Source organism: Trachurus trachurus (genome assembly GCF_905171665.1).
Source record: "Trachurus trachurus genome assembly, chromosome: 12".
Classification (NCBI taxonomy): Eukaryota; Metazoa; Chordata; class Actinopteri; order Carangiformes; family Carangidae; genus Trachurus; species Trachurus trachurus.
This window is the reverse complement of record NC_139908.1, coordinates 13661870-13673262: the sequence shown is the minus strand read 5'-3', so window position 1 is coordinate 13673262 and position 11393 is coordinate 13661870. Positions and strand designations below refer to the sequence as shown.

Here is an 11393-nt window from a genome sequence, read left to right as displayed (position 1 = left end):
ATCTCAAGATGCAAAGTAGAAGGCTTCAAAAATAAACCTGGACCACTTTTGGGTTTCTAAATAAAGTTTATTACAATATCAAGGCACATCATGTCAGCACAGTCACAATACAGTCATTATGTATAACACCCTCAGTGTCCATCCCTCCAAATACAAAAGCTAGATGTGTTGTCTCTGTGGCTGCTGAGCTGTTGGCTTGCCCCTCATCTCCCTTCCCCACATCACACACCGTCCATGGCAATAAACACATGGAGTGATCGAGGCGGTTGGATGGCAAATCTCCTTCAAATCTGATTAGGATCCATCTGCTTTTGTCTGCAAAGAAAGAAAATGATATTGGTGTATCATATAATGAAGAAAATAATTACACAAATAATCATTCAGTCTTATAGGTTAAAGGCAGTATACCAGTGTTGAATCTGTACATGGAGTTGCTGGCGCCATCTGCAGTCATCCCTCCAAAAATGTAGATGTTCTTGCCCAGCGCCACAGCTGAGTGGGCTGCTACTCCAGGTGGGATGTCTCCTTTGGCCCGCACTGTCTCCCACTTCATACTCCCTTTAGCAGTTGACAGTTTTATTTTTAGTCTTATTTACGAATATATTTTAAGGCATCCCAGTGAGATAAGTGCAAAGAAGCTAGGAAAATTCCAATCGTCTGCCAATGATTGAGTGGTTGTGCTTACCTGTGTCAAGAGAGTACATGTCATTGTGAATTTTTTCTCCAGCCATGCCTCCATGGATGTAGATCTTTGAACCCACAGCTACGATAATGTGGCCGTGTCTGGCTGGTGGGTGTTTGCCTTGTGTTTCTGGTTGGGACCAGGTGGAAGTCACTGGAACACACAAAGATTTTTTTTAAATAAAATAATTTTTTATTGGATATTTGAAATAGTTTCTACGTATTTTAGTGCAAAAACAAAATGCCATGAATAATAAGTTTGTCTTTTTATTTTTGTATCTATAAAAAGATCAACAAAATCATCTAATGGTTAACAACTATTATATTTAACACACCTAGGTAATAAAGACTGTAATGGCCTTCAAAGCTAATTCAGTCAAAAGGTAATTTTCAGTACTAAGCAGTGGGACAAGGTGTTGAACATTACTGCAATATGATGATTGGAAGTGAAATTAAAGCAAATTTTACGTCTTTTAATTACAAACCTGCATCAAACACATTAAGTTTTTGGTCTGACACAGGTGTAGCTCCTGCTTCACCACCAGAAAAGACAAACAATCTGTCCCCGAGGCAAGCTGAGTTGGTGTGGTATGTCCTGGGACAAGGGGGCGTCCCTTTTACTGATGCATCCTTCCAGCGAGACCCACTATCTGGACAAGTACACAAAGTCAAGTTAAGTATACAAATAGCGGTTAGAAACCAAGTGGAATTGTTACTGGAAAAGATTATTAATTTAAATCTGACACCGACAATCACTATCAGTCTGCAGGTTTTCACCGCAACAACAGACTACAGCAGATGGATCCATCTCCATTGAGTTCAGCCTTGTTTACCTGTGAAATCGCCTGCACTGCCTGACTAAATACATATTTGTAAAAGTAAATTGGGATTTACCTTTTAGCTGTATATTTTGGATAGAACTGTGATTGCCGCTCTGCTGTGCCCCCCCAAACACCCACAGGCTCTGTGGGCAGCTCTCTGGCACAAAGCTGCAGTGTTCATAACGTGCCTCCAAACCCTCCCAGTCTGGAATGTCCCATTCATGATTATCTGGTGTCAGAAACAACACAATTATAAAGTTACAGCTACTGATGCATTTTTGTCAGTGGTGATTATGATTTTATGACACATGAATTATAAAATTTAAGTTATCTTGTACATATATATGGTGAAGAGCAGCTTATACTCTTTGCTGACTTTTACCTAGATTTATGACCTGAGAATTTGAGAAACTTCCATTGGGGTTGGCTCCACCGACAATAAGGATTCTTCCTTTTCCACCTTCTTCAGATGGAATAAAGGTGCATGTGTGGCCCACACTTTCACATGGATCACTTCCCGTGGGTGTCAAGGAATACCTGAGGAAGACAACAAACTGTTTGCAAAAGAAAGGCAAAATCTTAACTTTTCCAACACTGCTTCATCTTCATACACTTACCACAGTCCTTGTTTGGGATTGAATAATGGGTCAAGTACTGGGAGAAACTCCATAGCTGTCAAAGATAGTTGAATTAATCTGCTGTTATTGTGTTGCGTCTTGTCAATGATCAATCCATGACATTTTCTATTGTCATCGGCTGTAAAACTACTACTATCACTAACCTTCGTTTAAACGGATTAATTTATGATCGTAAAATACTCTGAAAAGAAGATGGTATCCACAGAAGTCCTTACGTCAAATGTAGCCACAGTCGAGACAAGCCAGATATTCAGCTATTTTATAGTTCCTCTTGAGAACGCTTCAATCTCAGTTAAGGAAGGGTTGTAAATTGTAATTTCTGTATGGTTAAATATAGCTTAATGTACCGAAAACATCAGAACAGGGATCACAATAAGCGCCATCAAGCTGGCTACTTGCTAACTGATTTCAGCATGCGGAGCGCTTCCTCCTCACTAACCTTTTTTCCGGTTGAATGAAAGGGTAACCTAACTATCCACGACGTTCATTTAAAGTCGGTATTCGACTGCTTATTTTTTTACTCTCGTCCAACGGCAATGGTTGTAGTAAATAAAAATAAATAAAACTGTAAAGTTGTCTCTCAGCCACTCTGGCAACAACACGGCGTAGGACGTACAAATTGTTACGTTGACTGCGTCCGTTGGTTTGACAGACCACGTTCCAAACGTAGTTACCATAGTTGCCAGTTGCGCGTGCGCACTGTGTGCATCTCGCTCACCCGGCGTTGAGCAGGGACCGGCAGGACCTGCTGCTGCAAAGTTGCTGCTGATGTGAATCCCTCGCAGTTTTAGAAAAGATGTCTTCGCCAGTTGAGACGCTCAGGCAGTGTCTTCAGTTCCCGTTTGGCCCTAAAAACGTGTCTCCCACTTCAAATAAAAAGGTAGGGTCTGTTTGATAGAAGCGACACACTTTTCCATTGATAACTCGAGGCCCAGAGCTAGCTAATTTTAAATGCCAAAGTTTTAAAAGCTGCACTGGATAGTTAAAAAGAATAGGTGCTTGGAGCATGCTCATAAGTCCAGCTAAAGAAAAACACTGACAAAAGATTACACATGTCCGTCGATAAAAGTAAAAGCCTTTTTATTATTTCGTCTTTTTCCCTCCAAAAAGTAAAGGATACATAAACCAGACTAAAATGGTTGCCATCTTCAGTATCGCATCAAATCACGATGTAAAACCTGGAGAACAGATTTAGAGGAATATCACGCTGGTGTTTAGAGAGGTGGGAATGAATTTTAATCCTCAGCTGGTTAAAATGTTTTATTTTATTTTACAGCGTACTTGTGTTCCCTCAAACGGACAATATCAATTGTAAGAAAACCACCCTGTCCTCTGAAATCACCAGAGGGCCCAATTAGTCACAAGCTGAAAACAATAAGTTAAAATTACAAACCAGCTTTTTTACCCTTTGATAAATTCCAATTTCATCGTTTTTTATGTTGTCTGAGGTTGTCTATCATGCTTACGCAGAGAGTGAGTATAAGAATATTAGTAAGACAACTAGGCTATTACTCACTATTACTACTATACCCTTTTGAAGTATATTTATAATCAACCAAACAGACACAACTGCATCTGATTTGCAGTGGTGTGGTACTGTGTGTGCAGTTGCGACATCTTGTGGTTATAAATAGATGTTGCAGGAACTGTAAGCTACCTTTAACACTATGCAGTAACAAGTAAACTGACAGACATTTTAAGCAGTTTATAATACTTTTAAGATTGGAAATATTATACAGCTTTAATATGCAGCTTTTATGTAAATCTATAATGAGTTTTTATGTGTTTCGTCCAATCTGAAATAAGTACACGGCATGTATTTAAATTCAATTTATAAACTACATTAAATGCCTTTTTGCCCTGCTGAAAGGTTGTATGTTGTAGGTGATAATGATGATATCATGTTAATTTGCACTGCACTTACTTACTTACATACTTTGTATGGCTCACTGTGACAAGGTTGCATTTCATAGTATGGCCAGTAGGCTGTACCATTGTATTTTTTATTAAGACATCAAATTACAACACTATGCACTAAATGTTCCCTGGCCTGTCTCTAAAAACAAATTTCATTTGTTGTGATTGAGGACTATTTAAATTACTGCATTAACGAGCCATAAACTACAGGCTCTCAAGAATAGACTGATACAAAGAGTTAGATGGTGATGTAAAAAATCAGAGAAACAAAGAGGGACATGGAATGATAAAGATGTGATCTCAAGTAGGGATATACATTAGCAAAGTCACATTTGGACAATAAATGCAAACTGTCACAGTCAGCAATGTTGCAGATACAGAGGGAGCTGAGTGAATAAATTCTGCATCAGCTAAGTCCTCTGTAGAGACTGCTTTACTTCATAATGGCAAAGTGGAGCAGTAAACTGTAGAGTGTTTGAAGGAGTTAAGAAATAAATGAAGAAAAGAAAGAAAGCATAAACATTTGAGTTATTTTCTAAATCAGCGGGACGTAAAAATAGCAAAACTAATATTTAAAAAAATAATTATTCTTATCCACCTTTCGTATTGATTGCTGGTACATTAAATCTATACTTGAAAGAAATTGGGTGCAGAAAAGTATGTTGTGCCACTATGCTAAAGAATCACTAGCTCATATTAACACTTCAAAAGAACAGGACAAGAGCACTGGGAATACAACAAGCCATGAATCTAAAAGAAAATTGAGTCTTTGTCTTGTAGACCTGGGAGATTTACAGCATCACGGGAGCTGTCTGACGGCCTGACCCCTCTAAGAGCTCACGGTGCCAATATGTCATCCTGATATGAATAACAAATTTATGGGGCTGCTTTGATGAAGCAACTGAACATTCAGGACAACGTGCAAGACAGGAACATGGCCACAACTTAAAGATACGTTGGTGTCGAGAAACATGTGTTCTTCATTAATGAGCATTATCACCTCTTGGTGCCACTCTAGATAGATTTGTAGATTGAGGTGTTAGGAAGCTGACTGGAAAATAAGAAAACCTAAATAGCACAATACTCGCACTATCATAACATTATCTGATGAAAGGCTGCATCAGCTTAAGACAAAAACTGCCCTGTATTACTATTACAAGTGCTACTGTTCTGTAGAAGTGAATGAGTCAAGTAAAACCGGGTAATCATCAAATTAGAGTGGAAATGACCAATGACCTATTGTGCTTTTGCATGAATCAGGCTGCAGTTTGTACATTTTTGTGCAGCTTTATGTGGGAAACAGTGTGAGGCCAGAGAAGAATCAAAAAGTAAATCGTCGTCTTTGTAAAACTGGGCAGCGCTGCAACTGACAATTATTTAGGTAAAAAAAAAGCAGCAAATCCTCATCTGTTTCATCTGCAACTTGTTTGCGTTTTTTCCCTCCTTTTTTGGAAAAGTTAGCATTTGTTCTGTGTCTCGTGTGTCAGTACCTCACATCCCGATCCTGTGTAATTGTTACTAAGCGTGTCTCACAGTTTTATACAAAGTGTCAACCGCTTTATTGATTCAGCAGCCAGGCTCTCCAGTCTGTTTCCTACCAGGTGCTCAGCTGTCACCTACAGCAATCTGCAGATCTCTCCTCACAACCCGCTCTCTCTCTTCTTTTTCCACAATGATGGAATTCACCCCCAAACCAAAACTGCACAGTCATCCCCAATCTTCCAGCAAATTGAAAACTCATCTGTTCTTCTCTATTCCTCTCTCTCCTACATATCACCTCCATCTTAATTAAGTCTCCTTCGTCTACATTTTTCCTTTCCAGTTGCACCTGACATTTCACTTTTTTTCCTTCTTTTTTCCCCTGCATACTCTGCCTTGCATTAGCTGTACGTCTATATCCTGCAATTCCTTCTGCTTGAAACTAGGGTCTGTCTTCAGGGGACTTTTCTTCTGGCTTTTGTTCCTTGTGATATTGACCGTTCACTGGCTCATCACTTTATATTAGAGATCTATGCATTATATGAAAGTAAAGCTGCAGCAATTAGTTGATTTAAAGCTTCAAGATTACTTTACATTGAAAATGGATTGTAAGGTTAAAGGCACACCAGGAGATAGTGATGCATCAAAAATATGTGGAATGATAGAAACAAAATCCAGCTTATACACAGATATAGGATATATTCATATGTCCTCTGATTACTTTTAAAATGTTTGAACATGAACGTCATGAAAAGAAGGTGTATTTTAGTGTCCCTGTGTGGGAGCCTGCCGTATGGAAGCTCTGTTTTCACCAAGTTATACCACTTAAGCATTATCTGCCCAGTTTCCTCTTCAGGGAAGCAGAGTATGAGTTTCAGAGAATTCCTTTGTTTTCCACTTGCTGTAACTGATAAGGACCAAATGAATCAGGGGCTTTTTGTGGCGACAGAATGAGAGGAAAAGGGAACATGATTATGACTTTTCAAAATCCTGAGGAAGGGACAAGAGAGGCAGGAGAAAGAGATAATTGGAGATATATTTTTTGTTAGCCTAAAATAGTTTTGTACTATTGTGAGGACGCTGTGTGTACAATACTTGCTGATTTTTTTTTGAAGCTAGACACTGTGCAGATGCTGTGTGTGGTAGGTGGAAAGTAATTCAGTGACCAGCTTTTTTCATTTTCTCCTAAATAGAGCTTGATTTGGGAGCCTTCTTGGTGGGTGGGCAGCTTGATAATCGGGATTAAAATGGAAAGTTCATCTCTGGGTTACTGGTACACTGCCACTGGGCAAGATGTCAAAACAATGTGCCGTAGCCTTCGCTGTTGTGTCACATTTCACCCGGAGGTGTGTTAAATCATGCTGTAAAGTAATCTGGATTACTGCCACACAACCACAACACTGGCTTAGTTCAATCTATTCTACACTAATGATTTAATCTGGGTATTAAAAACATGTTTTTTTGTGCTTATCATTGTTGTTTGCTGTTTCGGTGGTTAGATTTCTTTTGTTTCTGTTTTTTGTTCTGACAATCTACATTTTTAAACTTGCCACATTTTGAACTAAATGATACAACGATGTTGGAGAGAGGCTGATCAGATGTTATTTAATGGGAAAAGAATGCTATGAATGAAAAATGTTTGTTATTAAATGTAAAAAGACTTTGTTTCCTCCTGGGAACCAGATCAATCCATGGAAACTGTGGAGCCATTGTTAAGTTAACCTTGGGCTTTTACATGTTATAAATACCCATTTGTCAGTTATTTGTCAAATGACTGGAAATCCATCTGACAGGTGCCAGGTGCAGTTGAAAACAGATTCACTGAATGTAGCCCATATGTCTTTGGGTACCAACAATATTTCCCTCAAATGCAAAGCCATTTGATACCAGAAGGTCACTCATGAACAACAAGAAGATGATTCATTTTATTTATCAAATAATTATTTATTAATAAAATTATTGTGATGAATCCTGTGAAAAGGGGTTTTATATGTATGCAATACTGTTTTGTTTAGTTTTTCCTGGATAAATGATCTGAACACCATAACTAAGCTTAGTATGTTGCTGTTGCTGCATGTCCTTTACAAGCTACATTTGGCCCACATTTAGGGCAGATAATTATAAAATCCTGGCCAGAGGCAACACCACTCGAAATGTGAAATGTGTTGTGAGAATGTCAGTAATACAGAATATAGCATGTTTGTGACAGATGTGCACATGGAATGCACATTTCAAGAAAATATGGTTAACAAAATGAACCTGTTCAGGGTTGTACAATTGTTTTAATATATTATCAAAACTGCAAAAGAGATGTGCAAGTGCAATATCCAAATTGTTAGAGCTACATACCATACCACAATCACATCTGCCAAATGAATTGCAATATGCAGCCTTATTGTTTAAAAATAAAAAATGATGATGGCTAGAGCTGACAGGATTCTTGGAAAACAAAATAGTTGTGCCTTGTAAATGCCAGCTGTGGTAGCAAGTCAGATGCTAACACTGTTTAAATCATAGGTGAAACTGAAAAAAACAAAACACAAAGATATAAACCTCCAAGCATTTTTATCTCTGCCTTGTATTGCCTGGCTTAGTTTTCAGAATGCAAATGCATGCTCGCAGGCACACACACACACATGCACGAAAACCAGGCATCAAGTTTCACCTCTTGTCTTCTATATTAGCCGCTGAGACCATCACACCTGCAGCAGCAGCCACTGCCAGCATGCTTCCTCCAACATGACCTGTCAACGAGTTTACCTGCGGAAGCCCCCTGCCAACTCCCCTCACACATCATCCTTCCTCCTCAGGACCCATGGTGAGCTAAATCCTTTTTTTTTAATTGATGCTAGAAATTAGACTCTAGTTTTACTGTAGCATGAGATTGTTTAGACGTTTTTGACGCATCCATAATTGCAATAACCAGAAGAGTGTCGCCATGCGTGTTTATATGTCTTATTTATGCTGCCGACATTAAGGAATGTGTTATATAAAAGACTGTGTCATAAAGGTCAGGCAGCACAGAGGCTGGATCCTGTGGCCTTCCTAACATGAGAAGGCCTTTACTTGCAGCAACAAGTGGGCTCAGATGTTGCAACAAGTCTTTTGGTCTGGTAATGAGGCTGCTCCTCCTTATCTGGTGACACCCTGAATCATTTATGGAGGATATTAGCCCGACTGGAGGAGGGTGCACCTGCACTGTTTACTGTAACACTAAAGCCTCATCCATTATCCAGTATTTACCTCTCCGCACAAATGAATATGGATAAGATATTACAGGGGTGCGGTTACAGTTGTTGGGATGGCTTAGAGGATTAATTTCCATTTCCTGAGAGCAACCTCTGTATCAGCCAAGCACTGTCCTTAAATTTTTTATTTCTCTTCTCCATAAATCTCTTATCCGGTGTCCCATCTTGTTGTTTCTGTAGATATTTGCCGTGTCATACTTACATCATACTTGCCCTTACTGTGTAGAAATAGAACATTTAAGGAGGTGCCCTGAGCTGCCCAGACGTCTCCAGAGCTTTCTGCTGCATTTGCTTCATTCAGATCTGACCCATATATCCCATATAAACCTCCTGGGTACATGTCCAACATTTGCTTGGACCCCCTTCTTTCCCTCTGACATTGGTACCACAGTCACATGACATGTCTGACCTCTGTTGTCCTTAAACATGATATTTAGATCTTGGAGCCTAGTCAAAATGAGAGATCACAGGGTTTCCTCTGCGGACCACTCTGAATGATTTGTGGCATCTGTGTGTGATCCATTTTAACTTGTCTTACTCAGGAATGCTGACACGAGCTTTTATAGCTAAAACTATAAAGTTAATAGTTAGATGATTGGAGTTCAGATCTGCGGTGTTATTGTGCATGATTCTTCCACTTCAGTGCTGGATGAGTTTACTCTTGACAGTGTGCCCTTTGAGAACTGGGTCAAACTTAGCCACGAGCTTGACTTCTTCCAGAAAGCTTCCGTTGTTTGGTAGCGTGTGTCCGTGGTGACCCGAGGGAACGACTTTTCACTGCCAGAGAATGAGTTACAGCAGCCCACCTGGTCAGGACCTAATGCTTTCACATCCTAGGCCTTCGTACCTTGTCTGAAATATAGTCCCTTCCACAAACCGAACCTCCTTTTTAAATAATTTTCACATTATGCATCAGAAGACTTCAGTGGTTTACTGTAAATGTCTCAAGTAAACTGAAGCTAAAGCCTGTAAAAACTAGAGCACAAATGTATTTTTTTGCTTTCTAATAGTAACAATAAAATGGCCCAGTTTCCTGCTGGAACATTTAAAGTGACTTGACAAGTTTAGATGTGTACTGTAACTACTGAGTGGAGTGGTTTGAGCTAAGTTTCTTCTTTGTTCAGCTTTTGTGGGTTTTTTTGTGCTACCTATGTTTGACAGTCACTCTCGCGCTCTAGAGTTAATTACTGCACCAGTGACTGGGGTTTCAGGCGATGGCTGAGTCAGGGGGACAGAAAGAAAGAGGCAGAGAAACTTTATGGATGTAGGGTGGGTGTAAAGGGAAGAAGAACAAGGGAAAAGATTTTCATATTTCAAGAAGAAAGAGTATAAAAGTACAGTAAGAAAGAAAGTTAATTGTACTTCCAAAGGGATATTAATCAGAGACCAAACTGACATTATTTAGCTTCTTTCTAGTCAGTTTGAGAAATAATAATCACCCCAAAACAGCCCAAAATAAAAAATCATTATCTCAAGAATAGATATAAACAGATATCAGTGTTAAGTGGCTTTTTTGACCCCATTATTTCTGTTTTCATCCCATTTTTATATAAACATGACATTAAAGTCTCCTCCCCCTGCAAACCTGCCGATAACTATGTGTGATTGATGGAAGTTTCTTGTCATCATGATTAAAGTGCACAGAGCATATCAGATTATTAAATATTAAACACAGGCCAAGACCTCTTAGGAATATGAAATGTGCACTCTTCCAGTTACTGAATTCCCCCAGACCTTCCTCTTCAAAGCCATTAAATAATACTCTTCAATCCTGTCGGCCAGGGCATATCGGCATCTGACATGGAGGTGTCTCCCTCTATAGATTTTATGTATACAATGAATTTGATCTACTCCCCTGATTAGGTAATTCAGCAAAAGCTCCATCACACCGCTGTTGGCAGCCGACACAGAAGAGGATGAGCTTTAGGAAGTTACATAACGAGCCCGTTAAAAGAAATTCGGCGAGGAAACGAGAGGACACCTTGTGTGTCTTTCATCAAATCTGCTTTTTGTTCCCTCTTTGGATCAAATAGGATGAATTGGCAGGGCTACCCACATGGAAACTTTAAATCCTATAGACAGCAGTTTCCCAACTTTTCAAAATGGCTCCCGTTCTCACAGAAAATGTTACAGAACATGGATTAACTCTGTTCTCTTTTCTTGCTCCTTTCGGCTGATAATGGCTACTTTAGCTGTCACATAAAGACCAACAGTGTACTCTGGCCTGGCCTCATTGGACGCTGGTGGGGCACAGGTTTTCACATGTAAATGTGACAAATAAGCAGCCAAGCCTATTAAATCAGAGCGGGAAGTAGAGGAGGGAGTCGGAGGATAACAAGGAGACACACGTATACATGGACTTTTCTTCGCTCTTTGGTAATTTGATGGGAGATATGTTTTTGGGTTACACTCTGTAGTTTGGAGAAATTATTTTTAGACTATTCATTCCATTCCTGAACTGGCTTTATATTTGTCTACGTAGCCTTAGGTTGTTATCAGCATTAAATTGCAAGTAAAGCCTGAGAGATACACGGCAGCATAGCATCATGTTGAGTGACAGCACCGATGTCAGACCTGCTGTTGATGCTGTTGTAATGACAAAGTAGGGC

General features: G+C 39.4%; 2 protein-coding genes across 4 annotated transcripts in view; one reads left to right on the top strand and one right to left on the bottom strand.

The window, feature by feature from the left end:
* Positions 1-88: 88 nt before the first annotated feature.
* On the bottom strand, positions 89-2772 carry rabepk (Rab9 effector protein with kelch motifs; the record flags this gene model as incomplete). Of its 3 annotated transcripts, none has more annotated exons than XM_083983016.1 (8): positions 2580-2772; positions 2120-2174; positions 1885-2039; positions 1576-1731; positions 1167-1331; positions 686-835; positions 409-558; positions 89-315 (listed from the first exon to the last, which is right to left on the bottom strand). In XM_083983016.1, exons 2-8 carry the CDS (start codon positions 2170-2172, stop codon positions 89-91), a joined length of 1056 nt encoding a protein of 351 aa, XP_083839142.1. In that variant the 5' UTR covers positions 2173-2174; positions 2580-2772. The 3 variants fall into 3 exon arrangements, with proteins under 3 accessions (XP_083839142.1, XP_083839144.1, XP_083839143.1); XM_083983018.1 differs by having other exon boundaries at positions 2284-2743; XM_083983017.1 differs by having other exon boundaries at positions 2356-2743.
* A 3802-nt stretch (positions 2773-6574) lies between these two features.
* rgs3a (regulator of G protein signaling 3a) overlaps positions 6575-11393 on the top strand; it is a 136590-nt gene continuing 131771 nt past the window's right edge. The window contains exons 1-2 of the mRNA XM_083983405.1: positions 6575-6678; positions 8221-8354. Coding sequence (XP_083839531.1) covers positions 8276-8354 — 79 coding nt within the window. The 5' untranslated portion in view covers positions 6575-6678; positions 8221-8275. The remainder of the gene's footprint in view (positions 6679-8220; positions 8355-11393) is intronic.